The sequence below is a fragment of the Macaca nemestrina genome, chromosome 7, assembly GCF_043159975.1.
Source record: "Macaca nemestrina isolate mMacNem1 chromosome 7, mMacNem.hap1, whole genome shotgun sequence".
Classification (NCBI taxonomy): Eukaryota; Metazoa; Chordata; class Mammalia; order Primates; family Cercopithecidae; genus Macaca; species Macaca nemestrina.
Genome location: NC_092131.1, coordinates 124793595 through 124821564, shown reverse-complemented (window position 1 = coordinate 124821564; position 27970 = coordinate 124793595). Strand labels below are relative to the sequence as shown.

At 53.5% G+C, this 27970-nt stretch overlaps 1 protein-coding gene and 1 long non-coding RNA gene across 13 annotated transcripts in view; both read left to right on the top strand.

The window, feature by feature from the left end:
- Positions 1–19507, top strand: part of LOC105491009 (transmembrane protein 266) — a 150943-nt gene extending 131436 nt beyond the window's left edge. For all 12 annotated transcript variants that reach the window (XM_011757074.2, XM_011757076.3, XM_071100898.1 and 9 more), the window contains 3 exons: positions 7031–7220; positions 16799–16861; positions 18344–19507. In XM_011757074.2, the coding sequence (XP_011755376.1) occupies positions 7031–7220; positions 16799–16861; positions 18344–18918 (828 nt within the window). In that variant the 3' untranslated portion in view covers positions 18919–19507. The remainder of the gene's footprint in view (positions 1–7030; positions 7221–16798; positions 16862–18343) is intronic.
- Positions 19508–22114: 2607 nt separating this feature from the next.
- LOC139364415 (uncharacterized) overlaps positions 22115–27970 on the top strand; it is a 50611-nt gene continuing 44755 nt past the window's right edge. Inside the window, exon 1 of the long non-coding RNA XR_011626310.1 lies at positions 22115–27097. This is a non-coding gene — a long non-coding RNA (uncharacterized lncRNA). The remainder of the gene's footprint in view (positions 27098–27970) is intronic.

Genomic DNA, 27970 nt, shown 5'->3' with positions numbered 1-27970 from the left:
TGATTCTTTTTATAGAGTCTAACCCTCTGCTGAAACACTACACTCATTTTGTCTGTCTTTCCCCCATATTTTTGTTAACATATTAATTGTAGTTATTTTGAAGTCCTTGTCTGTTCACTCAAATATTTACCCAGGTCAGCTTCTATTAACTGCTTTATGGCTTGATAACCAATCATGTTTTTCTGCTTATTTGCATGATGAATGCTTCTCATGGTGTGCTACACATCATTGATGATGCATTTTAGAGGTTGTGGATTCTGTTATCTTTCTCTGAAGAGATGGTTCTCTGGGAATGGGGCATTTTGGCAGGGAGTAGGGGATGGCTCTCAAGACAGTACTGAGCCTTAACTGCACTTACACTTCATTCCCTCCGGGTGGGGTCCTGGAGCTGGTACAGAGCTCGTCATAGACTTGGGAGTTCAGTGAGTCCATTTGCCTTATTGGATACACAGTGAAACCGAGGCCAGGGGAAGAAAAGAGGTTCATCCAAAGTCAGGGCGAGGGAGGAGTGATGGGCCAAGGGCTCAGCCTCCAGCCCCTGCTTTTCCCTCTGGTGACTTCCTGTTCTCCTGGCCCCTGCTACCATCAAGCTGCCCTGGATTCTGTTGGGCTGAGTCACTTCCATCTTGCCCATAAGGCTGCAAGTTCCCTGGTGCAAGGTCTTGGGGGCTGGAAGCCAGGGGTGTAGGCTGTGGCCCCTGCTTTGCTTCTGAAGCACCATGTGGTCCTAGCCTTTCCCCCACCCTCCCTCCCAGCACAAGAGGCTCCTTCCCACCTCCGGGCCTCAGTTTCCCATCTGACTCATGAGGCCCTGATGTCCTAGGGCCCCAGGGAAACACTGTGGAGGCACATGTGGCCATGATAAGCATAGGAGGAGCCAGGAGCCCAGCTCTAAGGGTCCCGCTAGCACCTCCTGAAGCCCCCCTGGGCTGTCCCAGCCTGTGACTGGGCTGAGAGCCATTTGGCCCATGTGCGCTTCCCCTCTGAGGAGTCAGTCATTCCTTCTCAGGGCGAGATGGACAGCATCCAGCCACCCCACACCCTCTGGGTGTGAAGCTTGCCAAAATCTGTCCCCAAAGCAGGTTGTCCTCTCCCTCATCCCCATTCCAGTCCATGCCATGTGCTGATATTGCACCTGCAAGGTAGTCTCTTATCCCTCCTCTTATCTCCGTCTCCACTGTCTCCACCTTCATCCATACCTCCTTGTCTCTGGCATGGACTGCTGCAGTAGCCTCCCAGCTGGCATTCCTATATCCACTCTGGCCCCATCCAATCTGTTATCCATTCTGCAGTCAGCATAGTCCTTTCAAAATGCTCGTCTGGATCACTGTGCACCGCCATTCCCACCTCTCTACCCTTCTCTTTGGAGGATTCCAGTGGTTTCCAGTTGTTCTTTAAACATCTTACTGTGGCTATAGGCTCTGCCTAGTGGGGCCCCGGCAGAGCTCCCCAGTCCCTTACCTTCTGGCCCTCTGGCCCGTGTACACACCATGCCTCCCCTGCCATAAGTACCACCCCAGGGCTGTGCTTGGCTCTCAGAGGCGACTTGTTCCCTGCAATGCAGCTGACAGCCCCCATTTCTGGGGCTATCCAGGTTTTACCTGCAAGCCGAGGAAGGCATTTTCATTCCAAAACCCATAACAGAATGTTAACATCGCCCCACCATGGTTTACTTGACTTCCTACTGAATGAATGAATGTGAGAACTGCCACACACTTGGAGTTCATCTCTTTAGCTGAAACTTGCTTCTGTGTATGTGCCTACATCTGCACATGTGGGCCTGGGGCTGGGCAAGCCCTGGCCTCTGGCTGTCTGGCCTGAATTCCAGCGGGACACTCTTGGGCAGCTCCATATCAATTACAAGCCATCAATAATGCATCCCTTCAGAGCGGCCAGGAAGCCATTAGCTGGCCTGCAGGCCTCGATGAGTGGCCTTGGAGAAAGTGGGCTGGGTGTGCCCATGGGAGGTTCAGATCAGCAGGGCGGGAGGGGCTCCCAGCCCTGGCAGAGCTTGGGAGGGTTGCCTCGTGGGCCCTCAGTCGCCCTGAGACCTTGCTGCCAGGGGTGTGGCTTGCCTGCTCTCAGCCTGCACATAAAGGCCACCCTATAACGAGCCAGCCTCGCTTTCTCATTCTGTGAACCTCCAGCCACCTTTGAGTGTTTTAAGTGCTGGGTTGTCGAGGTTCAGCGTCTGAGCCCAGTGTGAGCCCAAAGTTAGGGCTGAGTCTGTGACCAGCATCGGGCTCAGTGTGTGAGCAGGGTCAGGGCTCAGTGCATAGCCAGCATGAGGCCTGGGTCTTTGTCTTAGCTGTGGGACAGGGTGCAGCTCAGTTGGTGGTTGGAGTTAGGGCCCAGTCTAAACCCAGGGAGTTGAACAGGCTAACTGGTTTCCTGCATTGATTTGTTCATATATTCAGCAATGTTTATTGAATGCCTCTTGAAGGCAACAAAACAGACAAGACCCCTGTTGGTTCACAGATGATATTCTCCTGGGGGTGGAGGGTGGCAGGGGTGCGCTGGAGCTGTCACTTGCTCACAAGAACCCATTGTGCACATTTCCCCCAAGGGCGTCTTGTTGATAGCTTGAAATCAGCCATGCTAGAAGTATGCCTTCCCCCCCAACCCCACCCCACTGGAACACCACTGGGGGCTGAACAAGAGGTAAACTGATCATCCTTTAAAAATGGCCGTTTGTTTTCACGCTGCTAATAAAGACATACCCAAGACTGGGTAATTTATAAAGGAAAAAGGTTTAATTGACTCACAGTTCAGCAGGGCTGGGGAGGCCTCAGGAAACTCACAATCATGGCAGAAGGGGAAGCAAACACGTCCTTCTTCACATGGCACCAGCAAGGACAAGTACCAAGCAAAAGGGGGAAAAGCTCCTTATAAAACCATCAGATCAAGGCAGGCAGATCACGAGGTCATGAGTTCAAGACCAGCCTGGCCAACGTGGTGAAACCCCGACTCTACTAAAAATACAAAAATTAGCTGGGCACATGTCTGTAATCCCGGCTACTGGGGAGGCTGAGACAGGAGAATGGCTTGAACCCAGGAGGCGGAGGTTGCAGTGAGCCAAGATCGTGCCACTGTACTCCCACCTGGGTGACAGAGCAAGACTCTGTCTCAAAAACAAACAAACAAACAAAACCAAAACCATCAGATCTTGTGAGAACTCTATCATGAGAAAGCATGGGAGTAACCACCCCCAAGATTCAATCACCTCCCACTGGGTCCCTCCCATGACACATGAGGATTATGGGAACTACAATTTGAGATGAGATTTGGGTGGGGACACAGCCAAACCATATCATGGCATGATCACAAATATTTATCTGATTTCCTTCCCCAAACCCCAATGGAATGATAGTAAAGAACAAAATTATAAATGCATAACAATTAAGAAACTATCTCTTGGACAAGTACAGTGGCTCACAACTGTAATCCCAGCACTTTGGGAGGCTGAGGAAGGTAGAGGATTGCTTGACTCCAGAAGTTTGAGACCAGTCTGGGCAACATGGCAAGACCCTGTCTCTACAAAATACAAAAATAAAAAATTATCCAGGCGTGTGCCTGTAGTCCCAGTTACTCAGGAGGCTGAGGTGGGAGAATCACTTGAGCCCATGAGTACAAGGCTGCAGTGAGCTGTGATCACACCACTGCACTTTAGTGTGGCAGACAGAGTAAAACCTTGTCTCCAAAAAGAAAGAAAAAGAGAGACAGAAAGAGAGAGAAGGGAGGGAGGAAGGGAGGGAGCGAGGGAGGGAAGGAAGGAAGGAAGGAAGGAAGGAAGGAAGGAAGGAAGGAAGGAAGGAAAGAAGGAAGGAAGGAAGGAAAGGAAGGTCTCTGTCCATCATGACAAACCTTGTCTCAAAAAAGAAAAAGAGAGGGAGACAAAGAAAGAGAGAAGGGAGGGAGGGAGGGAAGGAAGGAAGGAAGGAAGGAAGGAAGGAAGGAAGGAAGGTAGGTCTCTGTCCATCACGACAAACCTTGTCTCAAAAAAGAAAAAGAAAGGGAGACAGAGAAAGAGAAGGAAAGAAGGGAGAGAGGGAAGGAGGGAGGGAGGGAGGAAGGAAGGAAAGAAGGAAGGAAGGAAGGAAGGAAGGAAGGAAGGGAGGGAGGGAGGGAGGGAGGGAAGGTCTCTGTCCATCACAACAAACCTTGTCTCAAAAAAGAAAAAGAGAGGGAGACAAAGAAAGAGAGAAGGGAGGGAGGGAGGGAGGGAAGGAAGGAAGGAAGGAAGGAAGGAAGGAAGGGAGGGAGGGAGGGAGGGAGGGAGGGAGGGAGGGAGGGAGGGAAGGTCTCTGTCCATCACAACAAACCTTGTCTCAAAAAAGAAAAAGAGAGGGAGACAAAGAAAGAGAGAAGGGAGGGAGGGAGGGAAGGAAGGAAGGAAGGAAGGAAGGAAGGAAGGAAGGAAGGAAGGAAGGAAGGTCTCTTTAAGTCTTGTCCATCAGGACAAAGAGGAAAGAGATTTTAGTGAATTGGGGGGAAATGGAGACTAGACAAGAAAGTTGTAACTGACTGAACAGAGTGGAGAATGGTCACTAAAGTGCCCACAGAGGAGGACAGTGAGGGAAATGGGGTACTTTTCCCCTCGGAACCCCTGAGAGTCTGGGAGGAAGGGGGTGTAGTGTGAAGCTGACACAGGGTGGGGATGGCTAAAGGTCTACATGCATAATATTCGAGATCCCAAGATGCCCTTCCAAATCCTGCATGGCCAGGAGACTGAGTTCCCCCACCCTGCAAGAGTCCAGGGGTTTGTCCTCGGGAGAAAATGAACCAGGGGGCTCTGCATGTGGGCACTGGGTTAGGCAGGGACTTGGGGAAAGGTGGAGGGCTGAAAATGAGGATTAAATGAAAGTCTTTCCCCCTAAAAGTGGGACCCTCTGCCGTATTCCTCTGCCCTACTCACAGCACAGAGGCAACCAAAATTATAGCCTCAGGCAGTAAGCTGAAAACCTGTGCGGTCCCAGAGACCAAACCTGTAGACACTGACATTGGGAGGCTGTCCAGTGCCGGGTTGGTTCCTGGCCACCCTGTTGTTCATGAATGCTTTTAGTTGTGTGTGTGTTTTACTTTCACAAAAGTAAAATCAATAAAACATTAAAAACACAATATCAGAAGGTGATAAGTGCAATGCAGAGGATTCAGATAGGCTGATGCAACTGAGTGCCTGGGGGGCTGTCCTAGGTGGCAGATCAGGGAAGGCCCCTCTGAGGGGGGCTACCATGTGATCTGGAACAGAGGGAGCAGCTGAGAACGCGGCCCTGAGACCAGCGCGTGCTTGGTATCTTTACAGAACCAGAAGAAGGATTGTGTCTTGGGGTCAGGTCACGGGAGAGAGGATGAGACGAAGTTGGCCAGGTGGGCAGGGCCAGATGGTGTAGGTGCTTTGTAAGCCAAGGCTGAGGAGCTCGGGCTATCTCCCAGGTCGGGTGGCGAACCATCGAGGTTTATGGACAGGAGTGTCATGATCTGACCTGGGTGTGGGAGAGTCCCCACGAGTCCTGTTAGAGTGATGGCAGAGGGACCCAGAAGCCGCGGCTGTAGGGGCCAGAGCTGGCAGTGGAGGTGGAGGGAGGCGCGATAGCTGCTGGACTTGGGGGATGGATGGGATGTTGGGGTGAGGGAAAGCGAGGAAGCAAGGAAGGTGATTGCATTTTTGGCTCCAGCTAAAATAAGATGAAAACACTTGAGGAACAGGTTTGGATAGACAGTGAAGGGTCCTGCTTTGACCAGATTGATTTTGCAACTCCTGTGAAAGTGATACTGTCACGGAGGCATTGGTGGTGAGAGTCTGACACCTCAGTTTGAGGGATCAGGGCTGGAGAGGTGCATTTGGGCGGCATTGGTAAGTAGGTAACCTCCTAGGCAGGGCGCCCGGGCGTGGTATTCGCTGTCCGCCCTCCATACTCGCTCCGTGCAGAAGCGGTGCGAGGCGTGCGGGGAACACTAGGTGGCGGTGAAGGCCCTCCTTCCTGCGAGCCCGCGGCCCGGACCTGCAATGTCAGACCCAAACTTCGCGTTGGCCCTGATGTCTCAGGAAGACCCTGGCGTGTGAACAGCCATCTCAGCCACAAACCCAAGAGGTATCTGGAAGCCTTTCCAAGAAGCTTTCCCCAGCAGAAAGTAAAACAAAATTAAAATGTGTGCAGCTTTTACAAGGCCAGCTTGCTGCCTGGCCACCCTATTTGTTCATGAATGCTTTTAGTTGTGTGTGTGTGTTACCTTCATAAAAGTAAAATCAACAAAACGTTAAATACACAATAATATCAAAAGGTGGTAAGTGCAATGCGGAAAATTCAAATAGGCTGCCACTCCACCTGGGAGGAAGCCCTTAAGAGGAAGCAACCCAAGTCCTCAAAGAGGTGAAAACCCCATTTTACAGAAAAGAAAACAGGCTGGATAGGTGATGGGACTTGCTCCAGGCCACAGGGCCAGGAAGCCACACGGCTTGGACTGAACCCGGTCTGGTCCTGGGTGCCTCCTCGTGGAGGAGGGAAGTGGTTGTTGCTGGAAGAAAATGAGCCAGTGTTCAAACAAGCGGGCAGTGACGCCAGGATGGGGTCCCCAGGAGGGGACGCGGGCCCTGGGTGTCCCGAGGTTTCCGGTTCTTCCTTAGTCATCAGTGTAAGGCATCTGAACGAGGCTTTCATGTTGTCAAGCACCCTTTGGGGTCACACATCTGTGCGGAGAGCTAGAACTGAATTTGCACCCAGGGCTCCTGACTCCCTGTCCAGTGGCCTTTCCACAAAGGAAACACGTTGTGTTTCCTCACCCGGGCATCCGTGAGATGGGGGCCAGACTGCAAGGCACCTGAGACACAGGATCGCACAGGTTGGAAAAGGCTCCGCAACCTTAAGAAGATCTTGCGAACCGCGATGCTGGGAGATTCCTAAGGAATCATCCAGCCGCGGGAGGCTCAGCCCAGTCCTCCCCACTCTGCCCCCATGTGGGAGCAAAGCGCCCAGAGGTCAGGCTGGAGGTCCCCGCCAGCTGATCCAGCCCAGCCCTTCTCTCTCCGCAGTTTGAGATCCGACAGCTGCGCGCACACCTGGCGCAGCAGGACCTGGACCTGGCTGCGGAGCGCGAGGCGGCGCTCCAGGCCCCGCACGTGCTCAGCCAGCCGCGCAGCCGCTTCAAAGTGGTGGAGGCCGGCACGTGGGAGGAGGAGACAGCGGCTGAGAGCGTCGTGGAGGAGCTGCAGCCCTCGCAAGGTAAGCCTGCATCTCCACCCGGCCCCAGAGTGCCATGGCCAGGGGTGCCCCTCGCCCCCCTCTCGCGCCCCGGGACCGTGTGCAGAGTGGGTGGGGTTCCTTGCCCCTCCTTAACTCGTGATTGGGGGACACCCTCAGGTCCGTAGCCTTGGTACTGCCTGTCAGAGCCCAGGAGAGTATGTAGTCCAGCCACCGACCCAAACTAGAAATGACTCGTCCCCATTTCATGCCTGTGGCCACTGGCGTGCGTTGTGTGCGGTGTCTTCCCTGTCCTCACGGCAGCCAGAGGAGGAGGTGTGACTTTCCTGTTGTATGGCTAAGAAACTGAGACCCAGGAAAGCCGTCCAAAGGCGTATCGCTAATAAGTGGCAGAGCCAGGCTTCCAGACAGAGGTCTGGGGCTTCCTACTGGAATGCCACCTACTGGGGCCCAAATAAGTCCAGGCCCGGGGCCACAGCAGCCCAGAGCCTGAGCCTTGCAGACGGTGAGAATTCATGGGACAGTGATGTTAGTGGAGATGGGAACACTAGCCACAGTCCAGGGTAGGGTCCTGTATGGAAGGGAGTTATTTCTAGATTCAAATCCCAACTCTTCTATCAGCCAGTTATGTGATGGGAGTCTCTTGGGGGCTCAGTTTTGCTAGCTGTCAAATAGGAGCAGTACTGAGGCTTCCTCACAGGGCTGCTGCGAGGCTTAGAGGTTTCGGGAATTGCACGGGGCCACCCAAGCCAGGAAATGGTGGCGCTGGACTGTGAATTCGGGCTACGGGACCCAAAACCCCAGCTTCATCCAGGAGCCACTCTTCCTTGGCATGCCGTGTCCCCTCCAGGGCAGTGAGGAGACAGCCGGGCAAGTTGAGCAGGTCGGGAGGCAAGAGGCCTGAGCTCCAGTCTCTGCCACTCCCCAGCTCCATGACTGGAGGCTTCAGCGTTCCCTTCTGTAAAATGGACTCCTAGCTCAGTTCGTCTGCCTCACAGGACCTATGAGGAACCGATGGCTGTGAGAAAGCTCTAAGGGCTGTAAGGCACTGCAACACACTGCAAACAGCTTTTGGGAAATGAATGGTCGCTTTTTTTTTTTTTTTTGAGACAGGGTCTCACTCCTGGAGTGCAGTGGTATCATAATAGTTCACTGCCACCTCAGACTCCTGGGCTCAAGTGATCCTCCCACCTCAGCCTCCTGAGTAGCTGGGTTCATAGGTGTACACCATCTCACCCAACTAATGTTTTTATTTTATTTTTGTAGAGATGTGGTCTTGCTATGTTGCCCAGGCTGGTCTCAAACTCGGCCTCAAGTGGATCCTCCTGCCTCAGCCATTGAAAGTGCTGGGTTTACAGGCATGAGCCACTGTGTCCAGCCACTCTTTTGAGAGATCTTCAGATCTTAGAAACATAGGATCTGGGGGCTAGAGGGGACTTCTGGGTCCACCCCTTCAGCTGATGTGAGAATCCCCTCTATAACTCCCTGCCATAAGCCGTGCAGCCGCAGCTCGCCCTCCTCTAAGAATAAGTGCTTCATATCTCCCTGGGGAACCCACCCCACCTCCACACGGCTCTGCCTGTAAGAAAGTTCTTCCTCAGACTGCACTGAGGCCTGGTCCCTTGCTCCTGCCTCCCTGCTGGCCATGGGTTTCACGCACAGGCAGTGCCATCCCAGCTGAGACCGTTTAGAGATTGTTTCTCCTCCAGGGACGTCACCTGCATTTCCACAGTCAACCTTCAGGGGACGCGCTCTCCAAGTTCTTGCTGTACTGCCTCCTCCCAGAGCTCTCCAGTGTTTTGGTCCCTCTCAGAGTAACATCCACAAATGAATGCAGTTACTGGGGTGCTGCAAGCCCAAGGCAGAATGTTGAGGGGGGCACTCTTGCTTTTTTTTTCTGGACCCGGGACCCCCACGATGCAGCCAGAAGGCTCCTGAGTTTGTGGGGACCACTTGGCTGAGCTCATAGCTGACCCAGCCTTATGTACTCCCCACACAGCTCATCTGAGCCGTGTGTCCCGGCAGTCCTGCCTTGGGCAACAGGCTTTTTGTAGCCTCGTGCAGAACTTCGTAGAACTTCGTAGTCATCAGAGTTCATCTGTAGCTTGTTTGATTCCTGCCTTTACTCCAGGGCTTGGTAGGTCCTGATTCACAACCCATTGCCAATTCCTGATTAATTGAAACAGTCCCCTTCTTCATCTTCATCATTCAGCCTTTATTATGTCTGGACCTTGCCCAGCTCCCTGCCCTCTGCAGTCTCCTCTCCCCTCTGCAGTCTCCCCTACCCCACCATACCGTGATTGTTCCAAAAATCTTTCACACCACTCCCCGACTTCCGCCTTTCCTGGTTCCCTGTGTCCCTCAGGAAAAAGCCCACGCCCCTTAGGCTGGTGGATTAGTTTGCTGGGACGACCATAACAAAATGCCACAGACTGGCTAGCACAAACTCCAGCAACGTATTGTCTCACGGTGCTGGGGCCGGAACCTGAGATCAGGGTTGGGCATGGATGCTTCCCTCCGGGGGCTGGGAGTGAGAATCTGTCCCAGGCCTCCCCCTGGCTCCTGGTGGCGGCTGGCAGTCCTCGGCATCCATGGCTTACAGTAGCATCACCCTGCTCTGTCTTCTTCATCTGCACATGGCGTCCTCCCTATGTGCCTGTCTGGATCTAGATTTCCCCTTTTTATAAGGGCCCCAGTCATATAAGGACCTCATCTGAACTAATGACATCTGCAACCGCTTTCTTTCCAAGACCACATCCTGAGGTACTTGGGGTTAAGGCTTCAACATATGAATGAAGAGGCGGTGCCCATTCAACCCTTAAGAGGGGGCAGGCACATAAGACCCCTGATGATCTTGCCCCGGGTTGCCTCCTCAGCTTGCTTTTCACTCTAGAGGAATGGAACTTTTAGTTCTGTAAATGTTCTGTGCGGTCTCTGAGTCTCTGCATGCTGTTCACAGGATGGCCCAGCCTGCCTACCAGACTTCTCTTCATGCTTAGAACCCATCTTAGAGTCAGCTCCCAGATCTCCACACCCTTCCCTGGCAACCTTACACCGACTCCCAGGTCTGGATCCTGCTCCGCTGCCATAAGCGTTTATGTGTGTCTCCCCTCTAAACTTACTTCAGGGCCTGCCTCAGCCATTTCTCCATAGTTTGTTGCATTGAATGTAATCTTCAAGCCGGTAACTGATCAAAGAACAAAATAAGGCTCTCTGACATCACTTGTCCTGCTGTGAAGCCCTGCGTCTTCTCTAGGAGCTGAGGCCAGTCAGCAGTAGTTCACCCCAGAGACCCCACACTTGGCTTTCAGCCCCAAGGCTGATGCTTGTGGAATCTGCCTTCTTATTCTTTTTGAAAGTTCTTCTGGAAGGTGGGAACAACTTTTGCCCACTTTGCCTGGCTTTCTAAGGATGAAAGGAGCAGATTTACAATCTCACAGCCCATTCCAGGATCTTCCTCTGTTACAGCCTCCTGGCTCTGCCCACAGCCAGTCTTGAGGCTGCACCTCACCTGGGGCTTGGGCCTGCCCCGTGATGTTCTTTCTGCAGGTCTCAGCACTCCCGGTATGGCTGCTCTCCGCGACACCTCCTCTGTCTCTCTCATCAGGGTCATTGGCTTTAGAGCTAACAGCATAGCCCTTGTCCCTCAGCCAATGACCTACAAGAGCCTGAATGCCAGATGCCACATTTGAGCCCACAGGGGAGCCAAGATCTGGACTTGGAGGTTCCACAAACAAACCAGCCTTTAAAATACTCCTGCACATTCTAGGAGTGCTCTGAAGCTTTCAGTCCTGCCTGGCCCTCCTGCTCCTCCTCTCTCTGCAATCCCCATAGTGGGCAACTTCCAGGAGGAGGAGGAGGAGGAGGAGGGAGGCAGGGGCAGAAGGGAGAAATCGGGTCGGAGTCGAAGGCCACTTGGGGAAACTGATTGGCTATGTGTCACCAGCAGGATGTCACAGGGTCTGCAGTGTCCCTGCTCACCCTTCTGGAAACTAGGGTAGGGGATATCTGGATAGGGCAGGCCCAAGCCTCCCATAGAGGTGCCAGACATGCACCCCAGGAGCAGGTGCAGATGCCTCTCCATCCAGCCCTGGGGTCCCCCCTGCCCACTCTTCCCTGCTTCTGGGGCATCCCCTGGGTACCTCCCAGCTCTGTGGATGCTGCCTGCCCCAGCCTAGGCAGCTCCCTCCGCACACTGTTTCACAGCCAGCCCCAGAGCATCAACAGCAAAGCCAGTGCCTCCAAGGCAGAGGGCAGAACATGGGGCTGGCGAGGGACACGTGTGATTCACAGCCTCGCATGGTCCAGGGACACAGGGCATCCCCCAGCTGATCTCTCCTTGACCAGGAACTGTGTCCAGGGAGGGATTTTCATGACATTAGAAATTATGGCTGGACAAGCTGAGAGCACTGTAGGCCACTCTGGAGATGAAGTAAGGGCAGTGCTTGTTGCTAACTAACTGTGACCTTCAGGCCAGCGAGGCTCTGAGGCCCACCTCATGCACAGGACACAGACAATCCAGGGATTAACCTACAGACATGAGCCATGAGTCACAGAGCCTCGGGAGGGCCCTGTGTTTTGCAGGGTTGGGGAGGGCAGCCCAGGAGGGCGGGGTGCCAGCCCCAGCCGTGAGGAGGAAGCGGCTCCACAGTCTCAACAGTTGCCAGCAGGTCACAGTCAGACAACGCCAAGCAGCTTCTGTTTAGACTTGCTCTAGCACAAATCATTTTTAAAACCTAGGCTGCAGAGTTCCAGGCTTTGGGGCCTGCCAAGTTCACAGTGCCCCTGTGTAGTCATTAATACTTCTCTCCCAAATTTATTAGTCTTGAAGCTCGCCCATAACTTATGAATTACAGCCCCTGGTGGGAGTGCCACGGATTTCACCATATATCACAGGGAACCTTCACGTCCCCTATGCTGTTGCAGCATCCAGAGACACTGCTGCAGGGGTGCATGTGGCCAGCCTGCTCTGTGCCTGCCCTCCACCAGGCAGCCCCAGGGGAGGGAGCTGAGCTGGCACCAGTGCTTGTCCTTGGAGAGGAGCGGGCCTGGGTGATCATGAAGGCAAGACTCTCCACTGGCCTCCAAATGTGTGGCCCTGACCGGGACATCGGGGACCCCAGGAACCCCAGGGCTGTAGGACTAGATCTGAAAGAGCCTCACACAAAGTAGCACTTGAAGCAACCGGAGGGACATGGGTTTAGGACTCAGGTCTGGGTTTGAATTTCAATTTGGCTTTGAACAAGTTACTTCTGTGATCAGGGCTGGCTTCATGGACGCATGACCTGTGTGGTCACACAGGGCCCTAACTTTGGTTCACTGCTCTGCTGTTACCCTCTTGAAATTCTTAATACTTTTTAAACAAGGGACCTAGAAATTATGTAGCTGGTCCTGTCTCAGTCTTAGTGTTTCAAAAATGAAACAGGTGCAGAAGTTCTTCACTGAGAAGGATTGAGCATTTAGTCATATGTGCAGCTCTCATCCCTCGTATACAGTAGGAGTTCAGTGAATATTAGTGCCCTCCCTTGGTGAGGGCTGCCAAGCCATGGAAGAGCAAGTTGGAGTTTGGGAGCAGGGGCCCAAACCAGGAATCGGGGCCTTGCCTCGGGCTTTGGGGCCTGGGTCTGCACAGGGCATGTGGTTGGTGCCTCATGCCCCTCTGCCACACCAGAGTCCACGCAGCCTGACCAGTCCCCACCACCTCCAGGAAGCCTGGCCCAGCTGACTCACCACCTTTTCTCTCCACCTCTGCCTCCTGGCTGGGCAGGTCGGGGGCTCCACCCAAGGGGTAAAACATATATAACGAGCGTTGGCACCACTGCACTTGACGGGCTTTAGGAGGATTAGTCAGGTTGGGTTTGCAAAGTGCTCACACCCTGGGAAGAAAGGCGCCGGGCAGCAGAGAGCAGCTGCCACAGAAAGCACTGAGACTTTGGAGCCAGGGGTTCAGGGAGGCAAGGGATGGCCCTGGGCTAAACATTCATGATCTCAGTGACTCTTACCAGTTCACCAGCAGGGTAGGCATTTGCTATCCCCATTTTATGGGTGAAGAAGCTGAAGCTCAAAGTGGCTAAGGGATCTACCTAAGGCCACACAGCACGTGCCCTGCAGAGCTGGGTTGGCCCTGGGTCTGTTTTGTTCTGAAGCCTGTGTTTGTGCCCATTCTTTCCTGCCCCTCCAAGGGCTGCACAACACGGTCCTGTGGGTTCTCCCTGCACGTCTCTAGGGCTCCTCAGGGCTGAATCAAAGCAAACCCCTGGGGGCAGGGGCTTATTCTTAGATGGAAGGTGGGCAGCCCCGTGTGAGGCCAACAGTGTCTGTGAAGTCTGATCTAAGACTGGTCACAGGGCCAGCGTTCCCTCAACTGGTCACAGACTTGGTGGAAATCAAGTTGTTAGCAAGAGAGAGGCACTAAAAAGTGCCAGGAACCAGTCACCAAGATGGATGCCACAGAGGAGGATGGATAAACCGAGTTCTATTTTGGACATGTTGAGTCAGAGGCAGCTGGAGGCCAGCCAGGAGTTGTCCAGGGACGGTCGGCCAGACCAGTCCGAAGCTCAGGAGGGATGTCTGGGCTGAAGGTCACCTGGCTTAGGTTATTTTTATCAACAGCTTGCACGAAGATGTGAGCCTCCTCAATTATGTAGACAACATAGAGAAAGCAGAACGATCTAATACCTTGGTGGGCTGAGCCAGGACTCAGGATGTCTCCAGCAAGCTGAGCCTCTGGGCTGAGCCCAGCAAGCTGACATTTGCCCAGGGTGATGAGCCCTCCTTGGGGGTTACATGAGTACAGGGTGGGAAAGGCCTGGCCTGGCCTCAGCTCCTGCAGACAAGACCTGGGCGTCCATGCTGGCCACAAGCTCCACATGAGTTGGCAGAGGAGGGCAGTTTCTGAACACGCTCGGAGGATGTGAGGGTGCATTAGGGCAGTGTGATCACATCGGATCTTGGTGCACTTGGCACAGTCCATTCAATAATCACGGCCTTGCAGCACAGGGGCAGGGAGATCAGTGTGTGAAGTGTGGACCCCTAGGTCTGGAGCTTTGAGAGTAAACACTAGTCCCTCCCTCTGTCCCTCCTCCCATTCTGGTCACAGCTGGAGTCCATAGTGAAGCCTTCAGGGTGGAAAGGCTGGGAAACCAGGGAGGGGTAGAGAATGCACAGGGGCTTTCCAAGGAAAGGAGACTTCCCAGGAGGGATGTGAGGGGCTTTTTAGGTGGTGGAAGGGCTGTCATAGAGACCGTGAGTAGAAATAGGCTTGTCCTTGGTACCTGTGTGGAAGGCAGGACCAGGACCTGTAAGCCTCACACATAGTAGGCACTTCCTGATTAAATGCTAATGGGCCGTTTGACCAGGAGTTGACATCCCGGGAGGCCCTGACTGTGCTCCCCGCAGGCAGGGACTCCTGGGCTCAATACATGGCAAAGGGTGGGCTCACTGTGACTCCACTGAGCACAGATGAATGAGAAGCAGCCCAGGAGCTGGTGACCAGAGCTGCTCCACAAAGAGGCAGGCACGCCCTTCCTAGAGGTGTGCAGGCTGTGGTGGAGACAGCCCTCTCAGGCTGGCATCCAGGGGACTCCTGCACTGGGGACTGGCCAAGGTGCCTCTAGTCCCTTCACACTCCGCTGTGATTCCGTCACCTCTTGGAACTTCAGAACCATCTGCCTGGCCCCATCACAATCTGAAAGAGCCTCACCGGTGCCATGGGGGTACAGATGAAGAAAGGCCCAGAGAGGGGATGGGACCTGCTTGAGCCCCCATGGCAGGCCAGTGGCAGCACAAGGACAAGAACTCAGCATCTGGGATTTTCTCATTTACCCTGGCCTCCTCCTGCAAGTGGCTCTTGGGTTAAAGTTTCGCTGGTCTGTGGATACTTCAGCTGAGCTCATTGTCCTACTCACATCACATGGCCCTCTGGAGTCCCTGCAGGTGTGGTCTCAGGATAAAACCAAGATTGACCAGATCCTCCAACCTGGCCCATAGGGCCTGGAGGTCCTGAGCCTCCAGCTTGCAGGGATCAGTTACCCCTGGCTTCCCAGGGTGGCAGCCAGGCTAGACAGCATTGGCAGTACACACAGCATACGGATGCCCAGCTGCAAGAAAAGTGTAGCTGGCTGATGAGGATCAGGGCCCGGAGCCAGCCCGGGGCCCTCCCTCCCTCAACCCCAGCATTAGTGCAAAACATACCTCTGACTGCAGGCATTTACAGATCAAAAGAGGCCAGAAAAGCTTTTAAGAGCCAGGCCCTGCTGTGCTGCCTCCAGCCTCCCAGGGTCAGGGCACACTGGCTTCTGCAGCTCACAGGTGTGCCTGGGAAGGGCTCTCAGAACCCAGGGGGTCTGCTGATGCCATTCCTCAGAGAAGCTCCTGGGGGTGCAGACTCGGGCTCTAGGGGCAGCCCTGGAGCACTTCCAGACTTCCATGGGAGAGAGAGGACAGCCCTCAGCCCTCCCATGCTGAGGGCTTTCTGGTGCCTGACCCCACCCTAGGCATTGCAGTCTCTGGTCTTCCTGCCACAACTTTGGGGGTGGCCTCTCCCAATCACACCTGACCAAGTTCAGACCTTCCTGTGGCCCCTCACTGCCTTGCTGCCCTTGGAACACGGCCTAGCTCTTAGGATGGCTTTTGGGGTCTCCGAGCACTTGGCTTTCCTCCCACTCTCAGGCCACTCTGAAAATCTCAACTCTCCTCCCATTCCCTCCCTGCTTCTCTCAGGAGGTGAACCAAGATTCCTTATTTATTTGAAGACAGGGTCTCACTTTGTCACCCAGACTGGAGTGCAGTGGTGTGATCACAGCTCACTGCAGCCTCAGCCAGCCCTCCCACCTCAGCCTCCCTAGTAGTTGGGACCACAGGTGTGCAACACCATGCCCAGCTAATGTTTAAAATTTTTTTGTAGAGATGGGGTCTCCCTATGTTGCCCAGGCTGGTCAATATTTAAGACCCTATTCCCATCCCCCTTGACATGGACAGCCTTTCACCTCCCCTTCTGTAATTTGCTCAGTAATTATGTACTGAGTACCTACTGTATGTAGGAACAGTGCAGGTGGTGGAGATCCCCAGCACCCCACCTCCCCAGGTCTGTTCCTGTACTGCAGGGAAGGCTGGAGCCGTCAGGTGGATCGAGCCCCGGGGGGCTGTCTGGATGGCAAATCAGCCCTGTGGCTGGCCGTGTATTCCTGCAGATGGGATTTCAAGGCTTCTCTACCGAGGGCAGTGTTTCCGGTGCCCTTGAGAAGTTCAGGCAGTGAAGGCTCAGGCCATCCAGACAAGGAAAAGCCCTGAGAAGTTATTTCCACACCCCTTATCTCAGAGATGGGGAAACGGGACCGAGGGGAAGGGGTCTGTCCAGGTCAGTACTAAGGCAGGTGCTTCATCAGAACCTGGGTCCCCCAGCACCCAGTGCAGTCCAGCCCCTGGGGCAGGTGAGACAGGCAGTCCCCATGGAGAACCAGGAGGCAGCTCCCGTCACACACACCAAGGGCTTCTGTGAGACAGAAGCCTTCTGTTATGGCCGTGGGGGTGGGAACAAGAGTATAAGGGGAAGAGAATGAACTTGATGCACTCACCCTTCTCTGTCCCCACCTCTGTAGAAGCCATGGTGAAGGACGACATGAACAGCTACATCAGTCAGTATTACAATGGGCCCAGCAGTGGTAAGTCTGGGTTGGGGCTGTTCTACATGTGCCAGAACCCCAGCAACCCCTAAACCCGAGGGCAGAGACAACTCGGCCTGGCTCTAGAGCATGCCTATCACCTGGTGCCTGTGAACCATAATTGCAGGCAGTGCTCAAGGTTAAAATATCAGAGCTTCAGCTTCCAGCAAAGTCCAGCACTGGAGCTGGGGGTGCCCAGGGGCTGAGCCTGCAGGTGCCAGGATAGGGGTGCTCTGTCATCACCCATAAGAACTGCATATGGAACCCTGAAATGGGAAGGGGGTTAGAATCCAGAACTACAAGTGACCTCAGTGCCCCCCACCTCCACACCTGTCAAGGTGGGCACAGTGGAGGCTGAGGTGCCACAGCACCCCAGGGTGTGAGAGGCAGCAGACCTCGGGTACGTCCCTGCTGGATGTTCTTGCACTTGAAAAAAACCTCAGGGAAGCCCAGTGGTTTTTACTTATGGGAAAGATTGAATTTTAAAATAATGCTGAGGCCTTTGGTGTCTGTTTCTCCATAGCCCCCTTTCCAGTTCAGGGTTCCACATGCAGTTCTTGAGTTTGAATTTCACAGCCCCCAAAACCTTGTATGCTCCATTGTAAGGCTAGAATATTATGTTGGGCCATGTGAATAATGCATTTGAATTTTTGGTTTTCCACAATTTAGCCTCCCTAAGGCCTCATCCCTCTTCTCTCCTCCATCAAAGCCTCATCCAATATGCTGGTTTCAAAGACCACCGTCTCCAGCCCAGACCTCTCTCCCAGTCCTCCACAACTTTGGGGAGAAACCTCCCCACCCTGCACCCTCTGTAGGTCAGCCCCGTGGTACTCTCACCTAGAGCAAAGAGCTCTGAGCGTCCTGTGACCCTGTGATGCACGCTAAGCAGGCTCTGATCATCCCATTCCGCAGCCCCCACCCCTGCCAGTCCATCTGAAACGGAGTCATTCCTCAGACCATGGAACCCAAGTTCCCTGCCCTGGCACACCGCGCTTCCTGAGTTAGGATGGGCTAGGTTAGGCAGCTGTGGCAAATAACCCTGCGTCTTGATGGTTTAAATAAAGCCACAAAAGCCCACTGCAGGTTGGCTGGGGGCTCTGCTCCCAGGTCATCACCGTTACTTCAGCACCCAGTTGACAGAACAGTCACCATATATTCTAGAACATTTGCCAGGGTAAAGCACCGGCTCATAAAGCTTCTGCCCAGAAGTGCCAGAGGTCACTTCTCATGGGTGACTGGCCAAAGCATGTCACATGCCTACACTTGAGTTTAACAAGATGGGGAGGCATAATCCCCCTCAAAGCAGGGCAGTGATGTTGGAGAACTGGGAGGGAGTTCTACCAAGGACTCCCTCCACAAAGGCATGGTGCCCTACAGCCTAGCCACACTCACTGCCCACCGCCCGGCTCACACCTGCCCTCTTCAGGGCCCCCAGGTGTGGCAGAGGTTGAAGTGTGACCGAGATCCCCTCCTTCCTTGCAGACAGCGGTGTCCCAGATGCAGCTGTGTGCATGGTCACCACGGCCGCAATAGACATCCACCAGCCCAACATCTCCTCGGACCTCTTCTCTCTGGACATGCCCCTCAAGCTTGGCGGTAATGGCACCGGCGCCACCTCGGAGAGTGCCTCCCGCAGCTCGGTCACCCGGGCCCAGAGTGACAGCAGCCAGACGCTGGGCTCTTCCACAGACTGCAGCACCGCCCGCGAGGAGCCATCCTCTGAACCGGGCCCCTCTCCCCTGCCGCTGCCACCCCAGCAGCAGGTGGAGGAGGCCACAGTTCAGGACCTGCTGTCCTCCCTGTCAGAGGACCCCTGCCCATCCCAGAGGGCCTTGGACCCAGCCCCCCTCTCCCGGCCCAGCCCAGCAGGCTCGGCCCAAACCAGCCCCGAGCTGGAACACAGGGTAAGTCTGTTCAACCAGAAGAACCAGGAGGGCTTCACTGTCTTTCAGATCAGGCCTGTCATCCACTTCCAGCCCACTGTTCCCGTGCTGGAGGACAAGTTCAGATCTTTGGAATCCAAAGAGCAAAAGTTGCACAGGGTCCCTGAGGCCTAGAGCCTGCCATGGGCTGGGTGGGAGGAGGGGAGACAGCCATCTCAAAGCTCTCCTGGGACCCTGGAGGCTGCCAAGGGCCACATGCGGGGCCTAGGAGCCCACCTGGCCTCCCTCAGGGTGCTGCCTGCCTCCAGGGAGGCGACGCCAGGCCAGGAGGCCACAAGCTTCAGACCTCAAAGCCCAGAGCTGGCGCCTCTTCTCACCCTGCTCAGGGGAGGGTGGTGCTCGTGGCTGGGTTTTCTTTTTAACCATTTTTACAAAAACCAGCCTGTGGCCCAGCTTCAGCAGGGTAGAGTGCGGGGGGCCAGCTCAGCCTCTTCCGTTGCCTTCGTTCCTGACGCCCACCCTGGACTCTAGGGAACAGCACTGTGAGCAGGGGCTGTCCAGCCCCACCCCTAAGCCGTCTTTCCCAGGAATCCTGAGTGGAGTCCAACACAATCACACGGAGACCACCATCTGAGCCTATGTCATTTGTCCTCATTTTCTCATTCCAGCATGAGCGTTTCTGAGTCTCTTCAAGACAAATCTAGTTTTCACCTTCACAGGATATAAAGGGATCAATCTAGAGGTGGGTGGGAGGGTCCTAGGGGGCAGGGGGACAATCATTTTCCAACCTTGGCTTTAATAATAAAAACCAGCTGCACTGAGAGTCCCAGTTGGTGGAGGTTTTCCTTTGGTTGCTAACCTAGGTGAAGCGTCCAGAGTGGTTTCCAGCCAGGGTACCACCATCCATCCAGTTAGAGATGCGTATGGCATCCCAGACTTCCTCCTCGTCCCGTGAGCAGTCGTGAATCCTGGTCATTCCACCCTCCAAATTGCTTGTCCCTGGCCCCCATCACGGCCTTGCTGAGACCCAGGCCCCTTGCTGGACTGGACTGCAGCCGCCTCCTCTTTGCACAGCCTCTGGTTTCACCCTTCCCAGTGCATCTTCCCAGGCAGCTAAGCCTCAGCGCCCCTGCTTAAAAGCCTCCAAGGGGTTTTGTGTGTATGACCATCATGTTTTCTTTTATATGGCGGGGGAGGGGAGTAGAAAGACATAATTTTTTTTTTTTTTTAATTTCTTGAGGCGGAGTCTCGCTCTTGCCCAGGCTGCAATGCAGTGGCACGATCTCGGCTCACTGCAAGCTCCGCCTCCCGGGTTCACACCATTCTCCTGCCTCAGCCCCCCCACCCCCCCCACCCCGAGTAGCTGGGACTACAGGCACCTGCCACCACACCTGGCTAATTTTTTGTATTTGTAGTAGAGACAGGGTTTCACTGTGTTAGCCAGGATGGTCTTGATCTCCTGACCTCGTGATCCGCCTGCCTCGGCCTCGCAAAGTGCTGGGATTACAGGTGTGAGCCACCACACCCGGCGAGAAGACATAATTTTTTAAAGGCCTCCCACTGCCTTGAGAGAACGTTGAGTGTGACTCAGCCCCTTCGTGAGCTGGCTTTCTTGCCCCCCTGGCTGTCCTCCTATGCCTTTGTCTAGCCTGTTCTTTCTCCCCTCTACCTTGGTCTGGGTTATTCTCACCATGTGTCCTGCCTGCCCTCACCACTAGGCTGGGTGTCCTTGGGAGCTCCTATGACCCCCCTGGACTCACCTGACAGTGCAGCACGCCGCTGGCTTGGTCAGCACCTGCTTCCTTTCCTGCCTCCCAGGGTGGTCCTCAAGAGCAATGAGCAGGCCTAAGCCCCATTAGAACCCCACAGGCCTGGGCATGGAGCCACTTGGGAAGGATGGCCAAATTGGAAGAAAGGGAAGGAAACTACCACGTGCTGGCAAAGAGCACCCTCCTGATTCACGGGGTGATGAACAGTTGTCAAAAAAAGTGCTAAAGGTGGCAACATCCAACTGAGTCACTCTTGGGGTGTAATTAGAAGACCTACCAAGGGGAACTTTTGCAAAGGGCAAGAGTAGCTGTCCTGAGGCATCACCAGCAGCATTGTCATAGCATCCATCACTGGGCACTGGGCCAACGTCCCTACCCACATGGGCTCCTTTAACCCTTCCAGTGATGCTATGAGGCAGGTATCACTAACCCCATTTTACAGTTGAAGAACCTGAGGCTCAGAGAGATTGAAGAAACTTTCTGAGGTTGAACTCTAATGACAGGTCCCGCAACAGGCCCAAATCTGCTGGCACCATGCCAGGCCCTGGGGTTCCCAGGTTTAGAGCTTTGGGAAGCAAAGCAGTCACTTGGCTTTTGCCACTTGATGGAATGGAGGGTATTACTTCGTTTGTAAGCTGTAGGGCAGAAGCCAGTGGGCTTGGTAACTGGTGATCTCCACCCACTGGACTAGAAATGGCCACCCTCCTCCTCCAGGCTCACCTTGCTGTGCTGTGACTGGCTTTCTGCAGAGCTCCATCGTCCCAGCTCTGGGGCTAGTGCTGCTACCTCACAGGCACATGAACCTGGCCCCATGCCAGGGGGAGCTGCAAGCCCGGCTGCCAGCACTAACGTCTGCTGAGGACTCCTACTCCAGGGAAGAACCACAGGATGGGGAGGGATGCCATGGGGAAGATGCTAGGCAAGTGGTGGCTGTTCTCTTCAGTTTGTCCTCTAGGAAATGGGTCTCTAGAGAGCTCCACTGTTTTTTTTGTTTGTTGTGTTTTGTTTTATAGGCACTCCACTTTTTTTTTTTTTTTTTTTTTTTGAGACAAGGTCTCACTCTGTTGCCCAGGCTGGAGTGCAGTGGTGTGATCTCGGCTCACTGTAACCTCCACCTCCCAGGTTCAAGTGATTCTCCGGCCTCAGCCTCCCAAGTAGCTGGGATTATAGGCGAGCGCCACCATGGCCATCTAATTTTTCTATTTTTTTTTTTTTTTTTTTTTGAGGCGGAGTCTTCACTCTGTCGCCCAGGCTGGAGTGCCGTGGCACCATCTCGGCTCACTGCAAGCTCCGCCTCCCGGGTTCTGGCCATTCTCCTGCCTCAGCCTCCCAAGTAGCTGGGATTATAGGCGAGCGCCACCATGGCCATCTAATTTTTCTTTTTTTTTTTTTTTTTGAGGCGGAGTCTTCACTCTGTCGCCCAGGCTGGAGTGCCGTGGCACCATCTCGGCTCACTGCAAGCTCCGCCTCCCGGGTTCTGGCCATTCTCCTGCCTCAGCCTCCGAGTAGCTGGGACTACAGGCGCCCGCCACCGCGCCCGGCTAATTTTTTGTATTTTAGTAGAGATGGGGTTTCACCGTGTTAGCCAGGATGGTCTCGATCTCCTGACCTTGTGATCCGCCCGCCTCGGCCTCCCAAAGTGCAGGGATTACAGGCGTGAGCCACCGCGCCCAGCCTAATTTTTCTATTTTTAGTAGAGATGGAGTTTCACCATGTTGGCCAGGCTGGTCTTGAACCCCTGACCTCAGGTGATCTGTCCACCTTGGCCTCCCAAAATGCTGGGATTACAAGCGTGAGCCACCGTGCCCAGCCTATTTTTTTTTTTTTTTTGAGACAGGGTCTTGCTCTGTTGCCCAGGCTACAGTGCAGTGGCATAATCCTGGCTCATGCATCCTCAACCTCCCAGGCTCAGATGATCCTCCCATCTCAGCCTCCCAAGTAGCTAGGCCTACAGGCGCACGTCACCATGCCTGGCTAAATTTTGTGTTTTTTGTAGAAATGGGGTCTTGCCAAGTTGCCTAGCCTGGTCTGGAACTCCTGGGCTCAAATGATCTGCCCACTTTAGTCTCCCTAAGTGTTGGGATTACAGGCATGAGCCACCGGGCCCGGCCAGAACTCCATGTTTAAAAGCGGATTTCTTGGACTTGTTGTTCAGCCTTCATGTTGTGTTTGAACTGCCTCACAGAGGCTGGGGACAGAGATAACAGGGGGTCCCCAAGTCCAGAGTCCACAACAGTCACAGCGTTAAGACAGTACACACAGACGGAGGAATCTACTTACCTGCCTGGGGACATCTGAAGGCCTCACAGTGGAGGAAACATTTAAAGGTGATTTTAAAAGAGTAAGTATACCAGATCAGCTCTTCTGTTTGTCGTTGAAGAGGAGAGCAGTCTTTAGGGATAGTTTCAACACTGAGCTACAAAGCTGGCCCACTTCCAGAGAATGTGAGCAGGGAATTTTGATTGTCTCCCTGACTTGATGTCAGTTGTTAAACCACTTAAAGGGGAAAAAAAAGGAATGTCAGGAGGAGGGTAGCGGGACAACAGTGCAAGCAGAGGAACAGCAGTGAGCTAGGCAAGGAACAGGGTTTGGGAACAGGAAGAAGTTTGGTGTCAGGAAGAGGATGGCATGGGTAGGAGGGGGAAGAGACCACATGAGAGCAACCTGGAAAAGGACAGGTGAGGCTGCTCGCCAGAGGCCTTGGACACCAGGCTGACCCAGATGTTCTCCCTAGAGATAAAGCACTATGGAAGGGCTCCCACAGAGTCTTCTGGTAGTTGCAGAGAAGCATCCAGAGAGAGGGGCCCGTGTCCAGAGGAGAGGGAACAAGGCTGCACACGGGCGGGCAGGATGAAGGTGGCGGTGGTGGAGGAGACGCTGGGGACACCTGACTGATGGGACTCGGGGGAGCTGAGCGTTGGAGGAGATGCCACCATGTCCAGTCTGTGGTGTCTGAGCATGAGACATCAGGATGGCTGTGCCTGGCACCAAGAGCATAGAGAAGGATGCCAGAGCCAGGAACATGGCAGTCCTTTCTGCAGACTCAAGAGCCCTTCCTCCAGACCATCCCACAGCAAGTCCTAGGGTAGGGCCTGGGGGCCTGGAGTGCAGGAGATGGACGTAAAAGCTTCGCCTTTCATGGCTCCCCTGGGCACCATATCCTACAGTTATGGCTGGCGGGCAGCTGGGGGCTGGGGGATATGGAGCCTGAGCACTCCCTGGGAGGTTTGCAGCTCTGGGAAATGGCTCCCTGTTCTCCTCCACCCTTTTAGAGAACCCACTTTGGTGGCCCAGAGGAGCCATTGGGCTGTCCCTGAAGGGAGGGTCTGGTAAAAGCCACTGTCTCCTACTAGAACAAGACGGTGGTAACAAAAATGACTCCCACGTCTGCATTGCATGTTGTGACAGGTGCTCTTCACAGGCTTCCCTCCTTAGCACAGCCCTGGAAAGTGGGCACTATCTTCCCTGCTTTACAGAGGAGAAAACGACAGCCATGGATTCATTCAGGGGCTTGCCCAAGGGCACATAGCTAACTAGTGAGCTGTAGTGGCAGGATTCAAACCCAGGTCTGGCTGGATTATATGCCATGCTAGATGTGAGATGAGCTGCCCGGAATCAAACCAGGTGCCACCAGGAAAACCAAAATAAGAAATCAGGACTCAGAGCCAGCAGTATTGGTGACTGGTCCACAGGGGAGCTGGACCAGAGTCTGCAGTCCCAGCCCAAATCCCAACCAGGATGGGGCAGCCATAAGGCCTTCCCTGAGTGGCACAACAGGCCCCTCTCCAGCCAGCCCTGGGCAAGGTTCCCAACCCAAAGTGTGGCTTTTCAGATCAAGTCCCACAGACAGGAGTGTTGGGAGGGAACCTGTGTGGCTAGAGGCTAGTGGCCTGGAATTCTCTTTAGCATGGTGGGTATCCACCTGAAATTCAACTCAGGAGCTCCTTTCTCCCTCTGAGACAGCTCTTGAAGGAAGCCAGAGTCGAAAGAGCACGGCTCCCGCCTTGGTGCTGTCGCCACATTCCTCCCTGGTGCTATTCAGTTACCTCTAAAGAGAGAAGACAGAGTTGGGGTCCCACTCTTGGAGCTGCTGACAAGTTATCTGGGCCCAAGGAATCCCTCTTACTAACAAGCTGACAGTACCCTGTGCCCCACTCAACACTTGTGCGGAGTTGCTTCACAAGGACCCCCAACAACTCTGGGGGCTGAAACAGCCAAACCATGGACATCTCAGGGCTGGAGAGAGGTCTGCTCATCCCACTCCCCCACCCCTGCCTCCCACCTCAGGTGCTGCTGTACCTATGCACAGGATGTGGCAGAGACTGAATTCTCAGCCCAGCCCTGTTTCTGGTTTGCTATGAGGCTCCAAGCAAATCCTTAGACCTGCTTCCCCCCCGTGTACAACAGGAATGATCGTGTCTCTCCCACCCTGAGAGCTGCTGGGATAGCTAATGATGTAATAGAAGGGAAAACCCTTTGAGAATGTTTCAGGGGAAACACAAACAGAAAGCATCCTTATTAATGAGAAGCCTGGGGTGTTTCACTGCCAGCACACACTCAGCACTTGTGAGGTCGGCTGCCCAGGAGACGCTCTTGCTGCTGCTGATAGTCTGGTGTGAGAGGATGGCAGTGAGCCCTGCCCCTAGTCCCATCAGCCAGTCCAGCCACTGTCCGCTCCTGAGTGCATCCCTGCTTGCACATACCCATTTGTTCCATTCCTGTAGTCACTCTGAATGAGGTAAGAGAGCACTGTTATCCCCCAGACAGGAGGCACCTTATCTTCCTTCCTCTCCCTTTGGTCAGTACTACTGGAGTACTACCTGAAGTACTTGCCAAAAACTTGTATTTCCCTAACATTAACTAAGTGAGGACTTCATCACTATTCTGAATATCTTTGACTCCACTGCGGAAAAGTTTGGTATTCTCTCCTGGTGAATAGTTAATTATCCAAGGAAAATGATGAAACATTTGCTGCTAAAATTTATAGCAAGCTATCAGGACACAGTGCTGGCATAATTTTATGCAGAGCCCCAGGCTGCAGCATAGGGAAGCAGGCTGCCTATTCATCCTGAAACAAGCAAATGAAATTGACTACCCTGGAGATCAATCAGGACATTAAACACTGTGATGGATGTGGCAGAATTCTTCAGTGTCTGAGATTTATGGGTCACCCTTCACCAAGCACTCTAGGAACCTCCCCAACATCAATTAGGCCTCATAACTAGCTATGCTCACCTCCGCCTCCATTGATTAAAGAAGGGGTAGGGGGTTCTGGGACGTGCACTGTGCTAAATACTACAAAAGGCCAATGAGCAGACTGGATCCAGATTGCAGTACAAAGACCCCTGCTTCCCTGAGCAAAGAGTGGTTCAGAATGGAGGAGTGTCCGGCTAGAAGGGGACTCAGGCATTGGAGTCTAGACCTTGCATTTTCCAGAGAAAGCAGCTCAGTGTGTCATGTTCCTGGGTACTCCTGTTCCTTGTCCATGCTGACCTGCCTGGAATGCACTTCATCTGGTTGATTTTGCTGCTCCTTCTCAACTTGGTGAGGTCGTCATATCTTGTTGCCCTGCACTGCAGCCCACCCCAGTCAGGCTAGATTAGGTCCATCCTCTGCACTCCCATTGAGGCACTCGGGATATGGCATGTGGTTGGGAGCAGACTGGCCTGTGGTCACTATTTACTAGCCATGAGTCCTTGGGCAAGTGTTTTAAGCTGTTTTCTCATCTGAAGAAGAGTTGCTGATAATCCTTGGCTTATAAAGCACTTTCATGTATGTCACCACATCAGTGGGGGAAAGAGTAGGAAACATTCAAGAAATCAGACTCTCGGGAGGAGGTAGTTTGCCCCAGGTCAAACCTACACCTTGTAAGGTTATAAGACGTAAATGAGACAATGTATGTAAAGGGCTCAGCATAGCATCCTGGGCATAAGAAGCCCTCAAAAACAGTATTCACTGTCTCCATCTACTCACCTTGTAGGACACCCACCAATACACTCATAGGTTAAAGCTTGTTATCTAGAAAGATCATCTAGTTCATGTCGCCATTTTACAGATGATGAAAATGAAACCTGAAAGGAGGGAAGGTGACCAGGGTGCCTCTGGGGCAGTAACAGGAACAGGATGAGAATCCAGTCCACCCAGTGGTCCCCAGGTCCCAGACCCAAATGTCCCCTATACTATAGCCCACGCTGGGAAGGAAACACAGCTGGAGGTGAGCACACAAAAAGAAAGCACTCACCCTGTCTTTAACCACATGTCCAGTTAGTTGTAGGAGATGAAGAAGGCAAAGGTCACGCAGATAAAGCCACCCCAGGGCCTCCCTCTCACCAGTCCTGATGTCACAGTAAGTAAATGCCAGCTTACTTCATAGAAAATCCCTAATTCCATCGGTGTTCCTTGCTTCCAATGACAAGCCTGCTGTTTTGAAGCAATGCAAACCAGAGGATATAGTCCTGGAGAGAATGGGAGGACCACAGTCTAGTAGACAGGCCAAGTTTTCCAGACCTGGAGTCCAGTTCGGGTCCCACATCTCACCAACTGCCTCTGGTCATTACCTCTCTGCTCATTTCTTCATCCAGAAGGTAGGCGTAATGATACAGACTTTAGAGGTGGTTGTATTAGAAGAGTATGTAATGTACCCAACACGCAGGGAGTTCTTAATAAGTAGTATTTGCCCAAAGTTCTGGTTTGTGTTCCAGTTCTATCACATGTGTTGTGACCTGGGGCAAACTGCCTCCTCTCCTGAGAGTCTGAGTTCTTGAATGTTTTCTACTCTTTCCCCAACTGATGGGGTGACATACATGAAAGTGCTTTATAAGCCAAGGATTATCAGCAACTCTTCTTCATTTGCTCCCCACAAAGATGTTTTTAAAACCCCAGAGCTATAAGAAATTGTGGCAGTGTATCATCCTACATGGACTTTTCACAAGGTTATCAGTCAAGCCTCCTTTAGCTCAGCAACAGCTAACCAAATCCATCTGTTACAATCAATGGTATTCTCTGGGTTTCCCAGCCTTTTCAGTCCACTTTTATGTAAACTCAAACAAAAACCCTTAGTGAAAGACAACGTGAAATGCAATCAAGCTGACCCTCCCTTTCAGAAACAGAGCAGAAAGTGCACCTAGGGCTGGGGTTTCCAGCCTTCCAGCCCAGCAGACATGCTCGGGCTCTGGAGGCAGCAGGGCTCCCACTGCTATCCTGGGAAGAAGAGCCCTGCCCAATGCCAGCCTTGACGACAGCACTGGACCCATTTTCACAATCTCCAGGAATCCATCCCCAGCCAAATCCATCTGAAGCCAGAGGATTCAGCCCCTAATGGCTTCCATCTTTTCCTCCCTCCCTCTGTCCTGCATATACCACCAAGTTATAGGCCTTCCTCAAAAACTGTAAATGGCTCCCTGTTGCCAGCAGTGTTTCTTAAGACTTGTTCAGGTGGCACAGGAAGTCATACAGTT